Here is a 21,550-nt window from a genome sequence, read left to right on the forward strand (position 1 = left end):
TACAAAAGTGATAGAAGTGGTGTTTAACTTAAATGGTGACTTCCCTTGTCCATTTTCAAACTGTGTAAGGCAGTTTCACCCTCAGCAGAACAGATTGTGACATGCTTTGTAATGCTACCAGCTTTCACCAGCATCTTCATCTGCAAACCTGTAATCACTGAATCTTTAAATTCTCATTTTTGGGGTCTGTAAGTCAAAGTGTAATTATAATAATATAATCATAGTATCATTTAGCATGGAAAAAACATCAAGTCCAGCAATTAACCTAGCACTATCAAGGAATCTCGGACCTCAGATATTTTCCTACCTGTTATTTGAATTGGTTTTATGTGGGCTCAGTTTTGCAGTCTGAACTGAAAAGTGAGAAGCTTCAGAGTCCCACCTGAAGCATAATGTTGCATTTCTGGGGGGTAAAGGGCTTGTGTGCTGCAGCAACATGTGCAATGTAACTCTTACATTAAAAAAATGACAAAGAACTTAAAAAATTCAAGGAATTAATTCTTTGAAAAAAGACATAGTTTCAATTTTTAAAATAATGGATAAGACTAGAAGGCATGAAAGTATTGTGCTAACTCATTTTCTCTTTAAAATCTATAGGTTCATTTCAACTGAAGCACCTGAAAGCCATGAGTATAAACTATGTTCAAGCCAGGCACTTGCGAATGGAGCCAACAGAAGACAAGTTTGTACTTTATGTCACTGATGGGATGCATCACTCAGCAGAGACTCCATTTTTTGTGCTAATCAGCCCAACCAATGATGAAGCTCCAGAATTCATAGCCAAGAATATTACTGTAAGGAAATAAGCAAAATGCCTGTCATAGAACTACTTTAACCACAAACTACTCTTTAATATAAATAAGAACATTGTCCTGATACCTGTTCCTTTGCATATTTCCCTTACTTTGTGTAATTTAGCCTACTTCAGGAAACAGCCCAGTGAAATCCCATGTAAACATATAAGACAGAACTTCAGCGGGATAGGAGCAGTGCATAGTTCCTGGAAATTAGCACTTAAGTAAAAAGAAGGGATCAAATCTTTAAACAAATATGTGATATAGAAAGCAGAGAGATCTTTTGTCTCCTTCTGCATTCCTAAGAGCTTTCACATTTTTAATAGAGTATCTTTTTATATTTCTAGCATTGCTTCTCTCCTCTCTGTAGACTGTTTTTAATATAAATAACTCCATGAGCAGGGTGTAAACTTACTGTAAAGTAAAAAGTAGATGTATAAATTTATATGCTTCCACATTTTTGGATACCTTTATCCCTTTGGATACCTTTATAAAAGGCTTTCTCCTTTGTGCATTTCTGAGCACTAGATTTGGCATTGACTTACTTAACACATTTTCTATTAATTTGGGCAAATATGAACTCCTTATCACAACTTCTCTCTTCATCACTGTAACCACTTACTTTCTCTGTCTCTTAAACTGGTTGAAATCAGTAGCTGGTTAAAAAGCTGCTCGGTAAGGGGTGGATGAATCAAGAGATACACTTGTGCACAAAAATACTCATGAAGCCATGGTAGAATTCTATTATTTCTTTTTATGTAAAAGAATTGGATGTTTTTTCTTTCACATTTAGGTTCAAGAAGGGGACATGAAAGAGCTCGATCTGTCTGTTATCAATGCAGTCGATCTGGATGTGCCTCAAGACCCTCTGGTATTTGGGGTTGTGCAGAGGCCTTCATATGGGTTCCTTATTAATGGTGTTCATGGCCATGATGTTCGACACTATAAAGAGTTAATTAACCATGATCACCACAGCCATGGGTTGCTTGTTCATGGCTTTTCCATGGAGCTACTGAGGAATGGTAGGTGCAGCATTCTTCTGATAATGGTTTTTCATTATTTTAATGAAACAAGTGGCACACTAAAGAAATCTTCATCATTTATTTATTCACTTGCCTTATGTTTATTTTCAAGACAATGTTTAGGAATGGAAGTTGTCCTATTTAATGCTATTCTTATCTTTTGATTTTAGGAACGGTCTATAAAATCATCCTGAGAGACCTCTGTATCAAAAAGGGTAGTAAAATGAGTAGGAAAATCATCTGTCCTGAAAAAAAATAAAGGGGAAACTAGACTAGAGAGACAACAAGACTGATTTAAAAACATATTAACTGATCATGGGGTTAAATATTTCTTCAAATGATTGCAGAATTGTAAAACGTTTTGGGTTGCAAGGGACCTTTAGGGTTCAACTAGACCACCTCCCCTGCCATGGGCAGGCACAACTTGAACTGGACCAAGTTGCCTAAAGCCCCTTTCAACCTGACCTTGAACACTTCCAGCGTTCCACAACCACTCTGGACAAACTGTTCCAGTGTGTCACCAGTCTTACTGTAAAATGTTTCGTCCTTATGTCCAACCTAAACCTAATCTTGCCCCTTGTTATGTCACTACAGGCATTGGCAAAAAATCTCTCTATCTCTCCTATAAACCTTCGTTAGGCATTGAAAGGCAGCAATATACCATATGTCTATATATATCTATATATATATATGTCTATGTGGCCATATACCAAAGTGGGACTCCACAGCTTAACATGAGCAGTCAGCCTGCTTTAAAGCAGCAAATCTGTTTCAAGTACATGGAATAAAAATGTATATTTAATAGTGCAAGAAATCCGGTGGATCCCTCCTGACTGTGGCTATTTAGTAAAACATGGAATCTATCAGTATAAAGAGGGGCATGAATTCCATACTGTCACTCGAATTTCAGTTCAGCCCTCAAAAACCGAAGAAAAATTTTTTGTCTCTCTGCCTGTCTAATATGAACCTCCAGAAATATCAGGTGTCCACCCCAAATTCTTCTGCCTTCCCAAGTCTTGGTTTTGACTTTCTTTCTTTTTTTTTCCTGTTATCCACAATGGTGAGCAAGCCACCTTTGGCCTAGAAATTCTGATTGACCATGGTCATAGATACAAGGCCAGCTGTCCTTCCAAAGGCTTCTTTAAAGTTTCCTGAGGATTATTTAAAGCACAGGAAAGTATTGCTGACAGTCTCATCCTCTCTATGGTTTCCATCAAAGTGATTTGGAATAAGGAGAGAAGAAGAAATGTACCTTTTTCAGATTGACAGAGACTCTTTTTTTGGAGAGTCACTCCTTGCTTAGGTCAGGCTGGTGACCTTGAGACAATAGTATGCTGCTAGATCACTGACCAGCAGTGGCTCATCAAACTCATCTTCTGATAGCTAAGGCAAGTTTACTGTTACCCTAGCATATGGGGAGGGGAGATGGAAGAAAGGTGATTGAAGCAGAATGAAATGATGAGAGGGATTTTGCAGGAGTCAGATTAAGTTGTTCTTTCCATTTCTCTCACCCATTCTCCCTCTCCCTCTTTTTCTCTCTTATTTTTCTCCCCTTTCTGCCCCACATAGGAATGAAGCTGATGTACATGCATGACAACTCTGAAAATCTCACTGACAGCTTTAAAATCCAGCTATCAGATGGAAAACATAAAGTCTTCAGAACCATTTCAGTAAAGGTCATTCCAGTTAATGATGAGAAACCAGTGCTGAGCAAGTAAGTCACTTGTTCCTGTTCCTGACATTGGAATGTGTTTAGACAAAGTGATGGAAAAGAGCACAAAACACCAAATCATTGAATCATATCATTATTAAGGTTGGAAAAGGTCTTTAAGATAATCAAATCCAACCATGGTGTAGCATCCCACCATGTTTACCATTAAACCCTGTCTTTGGTGTCTGATGCAAAGAGGAAGCAAGCCTTAACTAGTAACAGACTAATGTCAGTAAAATTGTTTCTATATAGGTCTCTCTCTATCAGCCCATTAAAAAAAAAAAAATTACTGAAAGGAGAGCATGCTTAGTATTGCTCTATATTAAGCAAATATAGGAAAAATAAAAGTGTGTGGAGAAAGTTTTTATTGTTTCTTTCATAAGTTGCTTCAAGGTTTTTGCCAGGTGTTGTACCTCTGCTGAACACTGACTACCGTGGAACTGCTTTTCTCTTCCCTAAGACAAACACCTGCCTAAAACACCTCTTTGAAAGCAGCGCTGGATTTTGTAATGAGAAGATCCACAAGGCTGAAGCAGAAGAAGGCTTTCCAATTATAATTCTCTTCTTTTATAGTTTAAAATTCTTTTTCTCTGCCATAATTCAATTGTTGCAAAAGCACAAACTAACTTCCCTTACACTTCAAAGCTAGGAGTCATAAATGAATTAGACATGATCAGAAATTGCCTGGCAGACCACTTATAGATAGACAGCTGGCTGCAAGAGAGCCAAACCTCCTGGGCATTTTAAAAAGGGGCTCATCCCTTGGGATCTCCATCATTTCTGATGACTTGTCACAGAGCATCAGGACCTCCACACTTGTTTTCCAGCCCCAGACTGACAGACAGGAAGCCAAGAGTCCAAAGGTTTTGTGAGTATAGCTCTGAAAGTTTGCATTTCAGACTCACAACCTGTTAAGCGACTGCCACTGAGGAGGGAATTTCTGATCCCTCAGGGTATTTGGCCTACTTTCAGATCAGAGTTATTATTTTTTACCAGATAGAGCTTCCTGCAATAACAAATGTCAGTTTCTTAGTTAAAATATTTTCAATGACCACATAATGCTAACATGAGATAATGTCAATTTTCAGTTAGAATAGAGTATAATTTATGTATGCATATATCATGTACAGATAATTACTGATAATTGCCTATTTATTCCTCACATGCTATAGCTTGATCTGCCATTTTCCAACCCCTCTCTGTGAAAGAAGATGATGAAGTGCAAGAAGTCAAGTGTTTTTAGCTTTAAACCCCAGCTTTTTAGCTGGGCTTTCTAGCCCAGCTAGATCCAGAATATTGCTTCCTTGTCTGGCAATACTAGGTCTCACCACTTGCCATTCCTGTGGTGAACAATTTCATAGACTGAGACATTTACTCCCAAAATAGCTATTCCTTTATACGAAGTTGTTTCCCCTCCACTTAGATGAAGTGTGCTGCCAGTATTTAAGCAGTAGTGCTTTAAGAGAATCTTCAGTTTGGCACTGAGGTGATTTAGCTGCCACATTCAGTTACTACATCTTCACTGTAGGGTACAGAGTTCCTTATGCTAGTGCAGTTTTACAGGTGAATATTGGGCAGTACTTGAAAGCTTTTCTTATTTTGATCTTGGGGTACTTTCCACCCCAGGGATTTTCAGCTCTCATCCCCATTAGTTATGGTCAACAGACTGAAGAACCTGTGATCGGATGTTTTTGGCTGGCAACAGTGCCTCTTATTCAGAGTGATTGCCAAAACCTCAATCTGTCACCTCTTGGATTGCATCCTGTAGCAGAGAGTGCCCTTGGGGAATGTAAAGCCTTCACACATTCCACTTGAGAGCTTCTTCCCAAAATGAGATGTGGGTGCTAGAAGGAGCATAGAGAAGCCAGTTAGATATGGTTGTGTCTCTTACAGATAAAGGTGAGCCTTGAAGACTAGTTGTTTGAAAGACACTCATTTCCTAAATAAACAATCAGGTCATTAGAGCCAGTATTTCTGTGCTCTGTACTAGCAATAATAATGCAATCTACTGGTTTACATTGTCTTCTTCCTATAAATTGTATGAACGTAAGCAGAATAGGGTACAGGGGAATAAAAGAGATGTGTTTAATCAGTTTGCTTTAGGTATCTTTGTTGTTTCTCACCATCGTAAGGAGAAGATTGTCTGCACTGCTTGCTTTTTTTACTCTTTTAAACTGAAATAGGCATCCTTCTTCTATTCTCTCTGAAATTGTCATTTCTGTCAGCATTTGGTTAATCCATATTTCTGGCAGAGAAATTACATGTTGAAAAGGTTCCTTTATTGCATCAATACATGACTTCTAATTTTTTCAGGAAGAACGATATAGAGGTGAACAGAGGTGAAACTCAAATAATTTCTAGCACTGTTCTGTCAGCAGAAGATAAAGATACCCCCAGGGAGAGAATTTACTACTTATTTGAAAGACTTCCAGAAAATGGTCAGCTTCAGCTCAAGGTTAGTCTTTGCACTTCAACAAAAAGCAGGCATGCAAACAACTCTCTCTTTTTAGGGCAAAATGAAGTTAATTTGCCTATTCTCCCAACTGCCTGTCATATTTTGAAGTAGACAGCTTGGCCAGTTTAATTGTTGCAGAAGCAACAACAATGATGCTGTCCCAGAGGCTTTGGCACTAAAACCCAGATCCTGGACAGGAGAAGATGGAAGATAAAAAATATGGCATATCATGTGAGGTGAATTTGAGAGAGATTCTGGGATAATCATCCAGCAAAGGGGGAAAATCTAGCTGGGGAGAATGGGGGAAAGTCCTTGGTTTAAAAAAAAAAAAACCTTTACTTCAGTGACTTCAGGGTTCAGAAAGCGTGGAAGGAGTTGCATGTTAAAGAGTGAGTAATACCTCATCAACTAAAAGAAAAGCACAGGTGGAAAACAGGGAAAAGGAAGATGATAGAAAGGATGTGTCAAGAGGAATTACAAAAAATAAGATTAGAAATGGAAGGCAAGATGATAATCTGTTGACCTAAAATAAGAAAAAGGAACAAAAATAGAAAAAAATGTCTCTTTTAAATGGCGTGCATATGTGTTGTCCTCAACAACCTTTGCTTTAAACCTAGTGATGCTGCTGAATGTCAACTTCATGGATCAATTCAATTTAGGGTACTAGACTATCTTCAGAAAGGCAAGAAATTTTATGGTGCAATTCAGGGTTTCTTTTTGTTTGTTTGTTTTGTTTGTTTGTTTTGTTTGTTTTGCTTTGTAGGGGTTTGTTTGTTTGTTGGCTTTGTTGGTTTTGTTTGTTTGCTTGTTTGTTTTTTTTGGTTCTTTTTTTTTTTTTTTTTTTTTTTTTTTTTTTTTTTTTTTTTTGCAGCTGAGGACCTCTGGGGCTTTAAATTTCCATGCTTCCCTGAAGTTATTTCTGATACTATTTTAGCTATGATTTCAGATAGAACCAAGAGCAGATTTGTGAAATTAAGAAATAGAAAACATAAGCTGGGTCAGGAACTATCTAATTTTCATTTTGGTGTCTGACTGAGAAGTGTGCAGAAAATTATATCCTAGAGTAAAAGTAGCTAAACCCAATATTACTCTATTTTATTAATGATCATTATATCTTCTCCAGCCTTATATCTGCTGGAAAAAACCTCCAGTTATTTGCTGTCCTTCAAAACATACTATGAGGAAAGAGCCTAGAGAAGGAAGGCCAGGTCGCTGCCACTAACAGTCTATATAACTACAAAGAAACAATTAACTGAGAAGGATGTGTGGGTGATTATCAGTTATTGAATGATGCTTGTGCTTTCTAGGTAGGACAAGGTTGGGTTACTCTCCTAACTGGAATGAAGTGCACTCAGGAAGAGCTGGATATGAACCTTGTGAGATATGTCCACACAGGAACTGTGGGGTCCAAGAAAAAAGACAGCTTCACATTTTACCTCTGGGATGGGTACAACAGATCCCCAGCTGTGGACTTCTACATAAATATCAAGGACTTGGAAAAGGGTAAAGATCCATTAAACTTGATGTTTTCCAGTGTCTGTTTCTGAAATCAAGATATTTGAGCACATGTCCTGATCCTTTCCTTAGCACTATATAGGTCCTGGCAAGTATCCCTGCAGATTCCGTAAATTTAACTGCTTGGATTTCACTGTTGGCCAGGTCCTGGGATTTGAAAAGGCTCTGCCAAATACAGTGTGTTGCACCTTGCCTCCCAGGACTCCCAGCTGTTTTGCAAATAGAGCTGAAAATATCTTTCTGAAACTAGCTTTATGTCTGAGTAAATCAGCACAGAAAAAATGGGAAGAATATTAAAAGGTAGGCAAAAAACTGTTCAGAAATAGCTCTGTCTCACAGGTTATTCTATAGTCTTACTATCTGTCTTTCTTTATTAGAAACATAAAGGTTTACCTGACACTGCTAAGATTGGAAGATGTGTCAAAAGAGGCTGTGGTCTCTTCATCTTTGGCCCCAAAAGGGTAATAGTTTTCAGTTCCAATAGTTCCAACAGGATAAAGCCCCAAGCAATGTGGCTATGGCTGATCTCATGGCTGACCCTGCTTTGAGCAGAAGGTCAGAATAAAGATATCCTGAAGTCCCTTCCATGCTGAATTTCTCTATACTATTAAAGTCTTATAGCTTTTCTACCAGTGATGGCTTTCCAGTGACTAAACAATGCAGAAGACATCATCCAGTTCAATATGACTATTTTAGTGTTTTGTCTATTCTGCAGGAGACATTGCTGTTTTTACGAAACGTCTTAGAGTGACAAAGGGAGATCACAGCTACATTACAACTGATGTCCTCCTTGCATTGGATGGTACTGACAAGCCAGAGGAGCTCCTTTATGTGATAACCTCCCCACCCCAGTATGGACAAATAGAGTATGTCAGCTATCCTGGCATCCCCATTATGAGCTTCAGTCAAATGGATGTAGCACGACAGATTGTCTGCTACATTCACAAAGCCAAGGCAGTTGTTGGTGAAGATACATTCAGGTAAGGTGTAGTACCCCACCCCCCAAGCTCTTCCCCTTGAATATTTTGAGTATTTAAAAAACCTGCACTACACAATACAAAACACCCAAAAGAATTTATTAAAAGAGCTGGAGGCTCTGTGTGAATTCCCAATGTTTATATAGCACATCTATTTCTACTGCAATAAATATAGTTGGGAATGCTTTGGTAATAAATGCAATGGTAATTTTTCTCATTGAATCTGAAAATATAATCAGAGACACATTTACTTGACACTAGCTTCAACATTATTATAGCACCCAGACATACACAGCTGTTAAGATTTAAGTGAGAGAGAAGGATTGAGAATATACTTGGTGGAATTTTCCTTTGGTTTCTTGCTACAGCTGGATGTGGTAAAGCTGGTCCATTCAGGTATTAAATAACAGTTTTCTTATCTGTTACAATTTATGATATTAATTTGATTATGGGTTTTTGAATGCCTAAGTATTCTGGAATATAATGAAAACCAGTCCACTTAATTTATTTTGACACTACCATTGACACGCTATTTTGACACACTTGGAAATTCATGTAGACACTTGAAATTCTCAGGTAAATCCATAGGTTTACCTACAGGCCCAGTTCAGCAGCCTAATGAAAATGATTTTCACCTGTGTCTGAAATTTTCCACTTAGAACAGTTTATACTAGGTGCCTCCATTCTGTTCTTAAATGAGACTCTGTTGGTTATAAAGTAGAATGATGGAGTGAATTATCATCAGTTAAAGAGCAGATGTACTGGGGACAGTTTTCTAAAAAAGATCAAAATCAGGGAAAAGAAAAAGCTCAAAAATAAAGAAAATGTTTTTAAAAGAAGAATGCTTACTTTTTGCTAATATTGGTAATTTTCTCTGAAAACAGCTCTCAACAGAAGATGGACTTACTTTAAGATTCAAAATTAAGAGCTTATTTTTTTTCATTTGTGACTAAGAAAAATGAAAGAGTTGGCTCCTAAGAGCTGCAATTCGGAAAAGACCCCTTTTTACACTCCCCTAGAATAGATTTCTGCTCTGAATGGCTTTTAATGTGAGGCATGATAAAGTTCAAGACCATGTTGCATCATCCAGTTTGAGAACTTTTTTGCAGGCAAGTCAAGCAAGTGGGGCATGGAGACATCAAATAAATCTCCCTATGATACTGGATCAGGTATCATTGTCCAGAATTAACCCAGAAGTATTTCTGAAACTTTGCTCAGATGAAACATATTTAACCATCCCTTCCACTGCATTCAGTGTGGTGGAAATTCTAGTTAGGAAATTTTTCTGATTCATTTGTACTCACTACAGAAAAAGTGAGCAAATATTCCCTGGTTTTATGTTTCTTAATTGTGAAACGCATTCACAAAAACTAGGATTAGATTATTCAAGTAAAGTTGCAGTCATGCAAGCCCTAGTTTGGGCAGTGTAGTATAGTGGCTTGTGTCAGTATGACTTCCCATATCACACTATCGAAAGCAGATCAAACAATTGTAGGCAATTTGGAAATGTGGATAAACCAAATGTTTATGCCAATGGCTAAGAACCAAACTAGAGTCAGTCTTATTAAAGTAAGGTTATGATGCTTTAATAAATATTGATATTTGATAACTATTTTAATCCAAATAATTAAGTTCTTTGATGATATCATTTGGAACATAATTTGCTTTTGTGTAGACATAAATATTCTGGCAGAAGAGTATTATTATTTCAACAAGGAATTAATTATATGGGTAATTGTGGGAGAAGGAGGAATTAACTGACCATATTTTTACTTCCCACTGAAGTACTTCCTTCAGACATAAATTTACCTGTATTGTTTGATGCTGTTGGCCTGGAAGAAAGATTTGGCAATGCTTGTTTGGACAGATGACTTCAAGTGATTAGCAACCTGACATCAGATGCTGGCAGTAGAATGCTAAAAGAACATGCTAATGTCCTCCATTTTGACATGCTGGCTCAATTTTGTAATGAGTTGGCACTATTTATGATTCCATTTTTATCTTTTAAATGCCATGACAGATGGTAGGTCCTGTAGCCAACTCCATTGCCATCAAACTGAAGAAAGCATGAAATGTTGGTAGCTGTGAAATCAAACCATGAAACATGTCCTCCAAACTTTGCCTGGAAATCATATCCTAAATTTTATCAGAGTGAGAATACTGGCTGCTTTCCATTCCTGAGGAAATTACAAAGCAGACATAAACTAGAAATAAACAAATAACCAAAATCTCCCAAAGTGCAGAATGATATCTTGGAATAGGCAATTTCATCAGCTGTGAAACTGAGCAGTGAATGAAATTAATGGTAAATTTTAGTCTGAAGTATCCATGCAGGAGCTTTGTTCCTATCTGACATTCTGGAGAAGGCTGGATGAATATTCAGATTAATGAACTGAATTCTCTAAGTCTTTCACTAAGTATTATTTGAGACATCATCCAAACATTTTTACACCATCAAAAGAATGAGAGAAAATTCACTTCTGCCACAATGCTCCAGGTGCTTTGAGAGAAGGTTAAGGTCTTGACTGAAGGTGACTTTTTTCTCCTAACACAGTATTTATCATCATTACTCTAGTTCTGTATTTGACTTCAGATAGTTTACAAATAGCACAACCCTTTTACCATTGGCACAACAGCATTAGGTCAGTGTAGGCAGATGTCTCTACGTTCCCAGCTGGGAATACCATCCTCAGTAAACATATTTCAAACTGCTACATAGTCCCTGGTCTGTCTATGCTCATTCCCATCTGTTTCATGGCACAGTGCCAGTTTACAAGTGATCAAGCTCTAATCATCTAGTATTGGTGAAGGCAATGAGGAGTTTTAGATGGACAGTTTGTGTGACACAGTAAGCTGCTCCATGACCTACTGAAAGTCACTCACATTCAAGTCACACAGCAATACACTAGGTGTTGACCCTGTAATTTTAAAAGTACTTCGTCAGGGTCTGCAGTCAAGAGACCAAGGGAAAACAAATAACCCACTAAATGTCAGCCACTCCCCATTTCACTTAAGTATGGTAGAAGAGTGTTACATGGAAAGCAGCAGGCTGGCCCTCATACTATCTGAAACAACTGTCCCACTCTAGAAGAGACAAATTTCTTTGCACACTAGACTCTGCTCTGACTCGGGCAGAACAAACCTGTGTGAAAACCAGCTTACAAAATGTTTTTGCATATATGGTGCAGCATAATCACTGAAATTTATGTAGAAAGACAGGTAACTCATACATGCTATAATTGATGGGACATGAAAGATCATAAGACATTTTCAGAGCAATTTTTAGTTTCATATACCCTCAAAAGTTTTTGTTACAGGCATGAAAATGTCCCATGTAATTATTTTCAGAAGAAAAATACATAAATAACGATCTTGCCCATGAAATCAAAGATGAATTTTAAAGGCTAAAAGATTGTTTTTCTCCTTATTTTTCTCCACAACTAAATTTAATAATAAATTTCTGCAGACCATGCTGCCGGATGGCAAAAGCCCATGCCCGGCTGGTAGGCTTCTGTCATGGTTTAACTGCAGCCAGCAACTAAGAACCAGGCAGCTGCTTGCTCCCTCCCCACCTGGTAGGACTGGAGAGAGAATTGGAAAGGTGAAAGTGAAAAAAATGCATGGTTTGTGATAAAGACAGTTTAATAGGCAAATTGAACGCTGTGCACACAAGCAAAGCAAAACAAAGAATTCATTCACTGCTTCCTGTGGGCAGGCAGGTGTTCAGCCATCCCCAGTAAAGCAGAGTTCCATCATGCACAACAGTGACTTGGGAAGACAAATGTCACCACTCCAAACGTCTCCTCCTCCCTCCTTCTTCTTCCCCCAGCTCTATAAACTGAGCATGCCACCAGATGGTCTGGGATATCCTTTGGGTCAGCTGGGGTCAGCTGTCCTGGCTGTGTCCCCTCCCAACTCCTTATGCACTACTCCCAGCCCAGTCACTGGCTGTGCAGTGTGAGAGGCAGAAAAAGCCTTGATGCTGTATAAGCACTGCTCAGCAGACACCAGATCATCCTTATATTATCAACACTATTTAACTATTTAACTATATTTAGCACAAATCAAAACCACAGCTACATACAAGTGACTATGAAGAAAATTAACTCTACACCAGTCAAAACCAGCAGAGCTTCCAACAGATTTTCTTTACAGCCTTGGGCACCTTTCTCTTAGTTTTGAAAGAAAAACTATCTGTAGTGAATAATCAAATCTTTAGTATATCTAAACAAACATCACTACTTGAGAAAGAACTACAAGAGTGGCTATTGATAGAAATTCCCAGCATGGAAGAAGAACTGTGCAGATATGACCATTTGATAAATGTATGCTATGGATATGTATGTTATTAACATTATCCTATACAATTTGTACAGTTCTGCCCAATATCTTAGCATTTCAGTGAAACTTTACTTGACTTTTGTAAAGAAATTATATTCCACTGAATAGAAGAAAATTTAAAGATACAGTTAGTGCCTAAATAAACCCATGAAGTGAGATAAGGCTGAATCTTTCTCCAGTTTGTTTTTTCAGATAGTTTTGGGAGCATTGGGTATAAAAGATTTGTAACAGTGAACAGAAAGAAACCCAAACTAAACCAAATCAGGCAGGTCATGCATTTCACATACCTCTTTCTGTAAGCTGTAGGTGCTACTGTTAGGTAACCAAATTAAGATAAATTTTAAGGATGTATAAAATATGTATGCCAGAAGCTACAATCAGCCCCCCAGGCAGCCTGTTCCACCTGTATCTCAGCTAGAAGCTGAGATCAGCTCCGTTATGACTGTTGATCTTCAAGGCCTTTCCTCTGGCATCTGCTCAATCCCTGCCAGTGCATTGTAACTCCTGTCATATACCTGGCTGTCTGCTTTCATGGTTTTAAGTTTTACATCCAATCCACTTAGTGTCTGGGTTTGCGCTCCACCCAGCTCTTCTACTTTTGCAGTATCAACACAGGCAAGTCCTGTAGTAAAGGTCTGCATTATCATTTCATTTCAGTACATGGTGAATCAAGAACAGATGCTGAAGACTGCCTTGCCTCTCTTTGCCAGATTCATCATCAGCAATGGACTGAGGACTAAGAATGGGACATTCAAGATTTCCTTGGAGGCAGCTGACCAGGCTTTGCCCACTCTATCTAGGAATATGGGGTTAAGATTAACTGAAGGAGCTATGGCACTTCTTACTCCTGATGTACTGCAGCTTTCAGACCCAGATACTGCAAAAGAAAACCTTACCTTCCTCTTGGCTCAGCTCCCCCAGTACGGTCATCTCTATTATAATGGGGCTATGCTACTGCAGTACAATTTCACACAGCAAGATGTGGACAACAGGCATGTTGCATACAAGCACCAAGGTGGGAATTCCCAGATTGACAGATTTACATTTGTTGCCACAGATAGGACTAACCAAGGCTTCATTGTGAATGGGAGAGTGCAGAGCGAGCCAGTGACGTTCACCATTCAGGCAAGTGTGACCACAAACCTACTTAAGAGAGATAAATAGTATGATAAGGTCAAAAATGTAGCAGTTTTGATGACAGCTGGTACTTGCTGCAGTCTCTGATTTAACTGTGCAGCTAGTATGTTAGCCTTCTGTGTTCCATGAATAATTAACCTGGGGAACTAACTACTTGCCAAAATGCATAAAGATAAGCAAGTAAATACTTATATACTTAATACTTGCATGCAAAAAAAATTACATAGGAATCTCAACTATGGGAAGAATTGAACTTTCTCCTGCTCTGCTTTCCCACTTGGTGCCTGACCTAGTGATTTGCACGTATAGGGGTGTGAATATGACTGCTGATCTTCATGTCACAGGAATCTTTGCTTTCCCACATCACAGCCACTTTGCTTCCCCACCTAGACATCCTGTCCTCTCTGAGAATCTCTGTAAGATGCCTGCTCTGATTCTTCTTTCTTTGCTAGAATCTTTCTGTTCACTTCCCATTTCCCCTGTTTTCAAGTCCTTCGTACTTCATCATAGACTTGTATTTGTTTGCTGTGATTTTTTGTATCTATGTGGCATGGTTCAGTACACAAAGTATGCCTGGTTGCACTGTGTGTCAAAATTCTGTGTTTCAAAACTGTGATACTAATTAAGAGGCTCTTAGTGTTTCCTGATGACGAGGTTTCAAGTTATACAATGAGTGAGGAATACTATTTCACCAGAGGGTGAGATATGGGAACAGCAACAACCATTGTGGACTGCTAGAAGGTTCACCAGAATTTGTGAAAGATGGCATTGTTATCATAAAAATGAGGTGACAATCCTTTGCTACAGTTATATTTTGCTGTGAAGAAAATTACATAGAAAAAAATGATGACTATAGGGAATGTGGAACATTAGGGCAGAGATATACAGAATTTGTGTTACACCCCCCAGAGTGTACTGAGTGTACTATACCCTGCTACATGTAGCAAGTGATGGGCAATCTGGGCCTGGAAATTTTCATGTGAAATACAACTTAACTAGAACTCAGAGGTCTGCAGCAGACTGTGAGCCAAAGTGGCTATTGCCACCCTGATCTGGCTACTGCTCTTTTAGCAAAAGCAGGACAGGGAATATCCTGATGTTATAAAATGAATGTCTAACTTTGATTTAGGTGAATCATTTGGACAAAATGGCACCAAAAATTATTCATCTCCATTGTTTTTCTGATGTGGAACTGCTGAAGAACGGCAATTATGGGATCTATATTACTGCCAGGTCCCTGAGAGCATCTGACCCCAATACAGAAGATGACAAAATAATTTTTAAGATTTTGCGAGGTCCTCATTATGGCTACCTGGAAAATATAACAACAGGTGATTTCTTTTATAATCTCTATTTTGGGCCATACCAGACCAGATTTCAAACTCTACCCTGTTAATATTTGCTTGATAGACAGAATCAAAATTTCTTAGCAAACTTTGGGCAAAGTTTGACTGTAATAACAAAACTTTAATGATAAAACCTGAGTCTTAAGTTTGTTATGAATCCTCAAAGAGTTTGAGATAATTTCTAATAGCTGTTGTTGAGAAACTTTTTTATTTCTATCAAGAAAAAAAAGATTAATATTGAACTTGGCCTTTTGATAAACAGGTTACACATAAAGGCAGGGGCTCATAATGAACAGATGTTGCTGTTTAGCTATAAACCTGCATTTCTCAAAGTTCAGATTCTCAACAAAAAGAAAAGTTGAAAAGAGTCTATATGACCTATATGGTTCTTATTAGCAGGCTTTTGGTTCACCTACATATAACTTGTCTTTCCTAGGTGGATTAATTCAGGAAGGATTTAGCCAAAAGGATTTAAACAGCAAAATCATACTTTATGTCATCAACAAATCACAAGAAGTGAATTCAGACAACTTGGAGTTTCGAGTGACAGATGCCAGTGGAAACTCTGCGGCACCCCAAAGGTAGCTCCACGCCTTGTGACATGGGCTGCGCTGCACTGTGCTTGCCACCCCTTGGGGCAAATGAACAGGTGCTGGGCTTGAAGCCATGCAGACATGGACATAGCTACAACTCAACCTGCTATTGCTTTTGTTAGAGTAGAGAAGGTTTCTTCCCCTCAAGAAGATGAAGCCTTCTTGAAGCCTTGAAGCTCAAGGGTTGAGCTCCAGGTTAGACTGTGTCACAGTTCTCAAGGGCCTTCAGGGCTTCACCGGGAAACATGATGCATTTAGTGGGGTTGGGCATTTGGAGATCTCAGATACTGTGTGCTGAAGGATAGGACTACTGCTTCATTAACATGGTCCTGCAGCTGTGGGTCACTCTTGCCCTTAGCTGATGGTAGTGCATTTTTTACAAGCTTGACATGACAATGGAGGGGATGCTCTCAAATGACAAAGCTATGAGCGCCACATTTCTACAAAAGAGCACTGAAAGAAGGTGGAGAGCACACAGCACCTTCTTTGTCATCCACTGCATGTATTAGGCACACTATCCAATATCTCCTTGTGACATACTATAAGCCTCATGTAGAAAAATCAGAATGAGGCAATGCTTCTCTTTATTCCTGAAAATAGGGCTAAGTGTTCAACCAACTTATTTAATCAGAAGAAATTGGAAAAAAAAAAAAAGCGCTTTTTTTCTGGGCTAAACTGGCTACTCACAAACCAGGACTCATGGTGAAGAAAGAGAAGCAAAGAGCTGTACCTAGGGGCAGAGCACTTCTCTGCACACTTGAGAGAAGAGAGGGACTGAGCTGAGCTGGAGGCAGCATTTAGGCAGTTATGTGCTGTGCCAAAAGATGTCCCCATACACAAACACATCTGAGCATGGACAGCCCAGTTGCTCTGTGCTGGCTTGCAGATGAAAAATCACCATTATGTGATGCCACTTCTCATGGGAAAATGCAACTCCTTGTAAATGAATGGCAGTGCATAGCACAGCTTTAGGAAAAGAGCAAAGAAAAAACTCCTGTTTTGCAGAAAATAGGTATTTCAGTGAAGTTATCTGCTAGTAGACCAAAGGGGAATTTTAGTGAAAAAATAGTGTTTTAATATTGGATTTAAAAGCTTGTGAGATATTTTTTTCAATTTAAAGTATTTATCACCTAATAATCACTGGTTCAAAAAACACAATTTATTGTTCATGCCCCAGATTTTATTTGAATGCTGCTGGACTACATCTGGCACATCCATCTTCTTTAGCAAAAATAAAGCAAATCAGCTTCTAAATGGGTTTCCCACAAAATTAGCATCAGAGGATAGAGGAGGACAGGAGGAAACTTCCACTGGTGATAGAGCTAGTCAGCTGTGAAAGGCCTAGAAGTTTGTTTTAGTAAAGTTCAAATTGTAAATAGCTTATTTTCCTTCTTTGTACTCTCATCCATCCCTCTCTGACTCCCACTAATTTTTATTACAGCTTTAAAAAAGGAAAAATCTTTATTCACGATCCTGTGCACCACACAGTCTTCTGAAGTTCAGACACTGCCCCCATCCTCCATAAACAATTCTAAAATTCAGTGCCTAAGACACCTGGAATCAGACAGGGGAAAGGTTGAAGAGTGAAGTGTGCAGAGTACTAAAGTAAGAGAAGGAGAGAAGGCCCTTGCAGAGAGGCAGAAAAGTCCTAGAGCATACTCTGTATGTTACAGGAGGAGAGTTAGAGTATAGATGAAGGCAGATGGGTGGAAAGGATGATATTGCTGAGAACAGACTGGAGAGTGAGAGTATAATAAAACTGCAAGGCTAAAGGGAACTAGAATAAACAGTGATAACTTGTCTTGGCCTATTTTTATGGACAAACTGCTCTTCTCAAAGTTACTGCAAAATCCCTCTGGCTGTAAAACAAAGCTCAAGTGTGGTTCAGGGTACATCAGGGCTGGTCTGGAAGATTCATTACTGCCTCTTCCTAATCAGTTAAATCACACACACAGATATGTTGATTTGGAGACAAAGACTCAGTATGTGTATTGGCTAAATCAACATTCGGGAGAGAAGGCTCCTCGCACAGCCTCAGAACAGCAGGGGCTGGGGCTGGCTGGCCGGGTGGCTTTGCTCTAAACTCACATTCCTTTCTCTCCCACAGGCTGGAGCTACGGTGGTCTCGAATTGAAATGCCACAGACGGAATATGAGGTGTGTGAAAGCACAGGAATGGTGTCACTGAAAATCACCAGGGCAGGACACTTGGGGGAGTCTGCCTTTATAACCATGAAGGTAAAGCCAAAAACCAACAACTTAACTTAATAATAAGAAGCACAGCCTGTTATTTTATTCCTCAGATGTAAATATAATTCAATATTCATCAAAGAGTCCATGTGATTCAATCCATACTTACTGGGACATTGTCCTTGCTACTACAAATGGCTGAAACATTTCTGACAAAATTTCTTGAGTTTTAAGTAGAAATGCTAATTAACCAAACCTGGAATGTTTTGGAGCAGTGTTTCAGTTTTGATGAAAAAACAGAGCAGGCAGTTTCCTCTGGCACTGTACTCAGAAGCTTGGTTTCTGGGATCTGCCACTTTAAAATCCAAGTTTTGGGCAATCTGGGGCCTTGGGGCTTTTGTTTTGCCTTCTCAGGCTGGAGGAGCCCAGCAAGTATAGGTGCTTCAACTATACAGCCATGGCAGCCTTCACCATTTCACCTCCAACTGCCCACAGCTGAGGAAAACCCCCTATATCTTCAAAGACTTCCTCTGTCTTATGTAAAAACAAAACAAAACAAAACAAAACAAAAAACAAACAAAACTCCAAAAAAACAAACTAGACTGAAAGCTGCAGGCTATAATTTTGTAAAACAGGTTTTGTGCAACTTGCCTTCATAAATTTTATCTTTCCTCATAAAATGGAAATTCCAGTATTTTATCAGCTCCCCTTGCTAGAGAAATACCATTTTCCCCCCTCACAGCTTCTCAGGATTATAGCCTTAATAAGAAACATAATTTTGATTTTCTTTCTACTGAAGTTAGTGGGAATTTTGCTAATGATGCCATCAGGGGCCATCTTGTCCTGTTCTTCACATACTCGGGTGATTCTACTCCAGCAGTCACTTGCAGAAACAGAGCAGTGAAATTGATTCTAGCTGGAACATATACACAGTGTGAAAACTGATGTCCTCTGGTGCCTTCTATGAAAATTCAGGGAGTTGCTGGAATCCCTATATTTACATATGTAGGGTTCACATCTATCGTAAAGAGTCTTTGGGAGTGACAGAAGGCTCTGTGCGAAAAAGCTTCTTTCAAGATATCACAAAGGCCAAAATAGGAAAACATGGCCAAGTTGTTGCTGCTCTTCTGAGATGACAGGATGTACTTTTCCAGGAGCCAGGTATAGCAGGGTTCCTAGGCATGGTGAACAGCAGTGTTACCTGGTGTTGTCAAATAACAATCTCAGAGGGGAATGAGCAAAATTATAAGATAGGGATTTTTTTTTATGATGCATTTTTTTAAGCAAGAACAGAATGACAGTTGCACATAAGAAGGTTTATTCTTCAGGTCTTTATCTTTTTTTCCCAGCCTGAGTGTATGTATCGGTTGGCCTGTCTATTTGAGACGTGCAAAGTACCTTCAGCATGCAGCAGAATGCAGTGGTTTGGTGAAATGGGTCACAGCATAGTATTTACTGTTTGATTTCTTCTCAGGTCAATGAAATATCTGCTAGGCTGGGAAAGGACTTCATGGTGACTCCCTCTAAGCTTGTTCAGTTTGATCCAGGTATGAAATAGTGCACTGAGTAACTTTAAAATTAATTCACTGATTTTAGAAGAGTAACCTCTTGCTTTGGAGTGTGCAATCTATTTGTAGCTAGAGAAGCTGAATAGAATTTAAGACTTGGGTTCCTTTTTTGGAAGTGCTGTGGGCTTCTTTAGTGAATTGGTATGCTTATTATTTAGCATGAGATTGCCTACAGTCTTTTACTTTGGTTAAAATATCAAAAATGCTGAAATGATGTCTCCTAATCTCCAGCAACTAGGCTGGATAGGACTCACCCTGAGTTGAGCTGTGGGATGCTTTAAAGACTTCAGTCATTATAGATAAAGCCCTGGACACAGGTCAAATTTAGACGAAACTGAGAACAACTTAGGTTATTCAAAATAACCTAATAGTCCAAGGCCCTTTTACATTCACATAAAATCCTGAAGTTACCCAGTAAAGACAAGGAAACAAGCAAAAACTATGGTTTTCCTTAAGATTTGCCTAAAAGTTTGCACTTCAATCTAACATGATTTTTGATCCATTTGCAGGTATTTTAAATTACTGTTCCATCTTTAAAGTTAAACTTTTCAGATACAAACCCTGTGATACATTTTCTCTTGAAAATCACAGTGGAAGTCCTTAATCTATGTATTAAAGTGCAATTCTGCACATCTACAGCAGCTTTTTGTTACAGTGTATGCACTTCAGCTGAATCATCATTGTCCAGGAACAAATTCAAACTTAATGTTATTTGGAAGAACAGCAGGAGTCCAGTCAGTCAGTAGGAGCACAATAGCATACACAATCTACTCCACTCTAGCTGCAGACATGTTAATTAATCTATTTCTTTGACATCCTGATTGAATGAAATAGCACTTAAAGAGTAATTAAAATGTTTATTTCTGTTAGGAGTGTCAATCAAGGTGTGGAATATAGCAATTACCTATGACGGATTAGAGGAAGATGATAAAGTCTTTGAAGTGGTTCTGAACTCCCCTGTGAATGCTGTTCTTGGCACACGGACAAAAGCTATAGTGAAAATTTTGGACTCCAAAGGAGGTATTCTCTTTTAATTTTTGTGACTAAGAAGGTGGGACAATCTTGGCTGAGTAGCTACCTATTTTCAACCACAAGTTGTTCCTAACATTCACCATTAGACCATACGGCCTAATTTATTTTTATAGAAAACAGGCTTGACAGTTGCAGGCCCTTTATTCTCTCACACAATCATATGCATCCTCTTAGGAAACACAGCATGAGGTAAGCAACGAGTACAAAATGAGAAAAGTGCGAGGAAAGAAACCACTTTTCATAACAACATGAGTTCAGTTCACATTTATTAAAGCGGGAAAAATTTGTTTTAGATCCATTAGATTTTTTCCAGTTATTATTTAGTTGTTATACACCCTCTAAAAGAGACTTACTTTCTTCTCAAAAAAGAAATGTAGCAAATTAACCCATCTCTTAGCAATATATTTTCCAATGCTTAAAAGCACAGTCCACAACTTCACAGCAAACAGTTTAGTCTTTGAAGACTGCATTATCATTATGTTTTTCAGTGATCAAATGTGGTGTGTCTAAAATCAGACTTAAAAGGAGGCACCTGTAGAAACAGAAACATTGGAAAACTGTAGAAAAATAGAAATAACTAGAAAAGCAGCTGCATCCTCTGAAGAGACCACTGAAGAGTGTTTTTTCTTCTGGTGTTTAGTGAAACAATATTTAAAATATCCACATTGCAATGAATTAGGCTTCATGTTACAAAAAGCTCCTTTAAAATTTCAGATTTGTTTTCTCCTAAACATTCATAGTGTAAATCAGGACTTAATTGATGCAGTGACTTCATTGAAACAACAGTATCCTGGATTTCCAAGAAGAAGCTTCTCTGGGTATGGCGGAAGTATCATCAATGGTAGCTAAAGATACCTGTACATTCATGGC

General features: G+C 38.6%; 1 protein-coding gene across 1 annotated transcript in view; it reads left to right on the forward strand.

Moving 5' to 3' along the window:
- FREM1 (FRAS1 related extracellular matrix 1) overlaps positions 1–21,550 on the forward strand; it is a 57,524-nt gene that overhangs the window by 23,133 nt on the left and 12,841 nt on the right. The window contains exons 18-29 of the mRNA XM_053932728.1: positions 598–794; positions 1,588–1,816; positions 3,386–3,530; positions 5,841–5,982; positions 7,290–7,485; positions 8,213–8,477; positions 13,526–13,940; positions 15,082–15,283; positions 15,735–15,879; positions 17,999–18,128; positions 19,555–19,627; positions 20,519–20,668. Of these exons, the coding sequence (XP_053788703.1) occupies positions 598–794; positions 1,588–1,816; positions 3,386–3,530; positions 5,841–5,982; positions 7,290–7,485; positions 8,213–8,477; positions 13,526–13,940; positions 15,082–15,283; positions 15,735–15,879; positions 17,999–18,128; positions 19,555–19,627; positions 20,519–20,668 (2,289 nt within the window). The remainder of the gene's footprint in view (positions 1–597; positions 795–1,587; positions 1,817–3,385; positions 3,531–5,840; positions 5,983–7,289; positions 7,486–8,212; positions 8,478–13,525; positions 13,941–15,081; positions 15,284–15,734; positions 15,880–17,998; positions 18,129–19,554; positions 19,628–20,518; positions 20,669–21,550) is intronic.

Source organism: Vidua chalybeata, chromosome Z (genome assembly GCF_026979565.1).
Source record: "Vidua chalybeata isolate OUT-0048 chromosome Z, bVidCha1 merged haplotype, whole genome shotgun sequence".
NCBI lineage: Eukaryota > Metazoa > Chordata > Aves > Passeriformes > Viduidae > Vidua > Vidua chalybeata.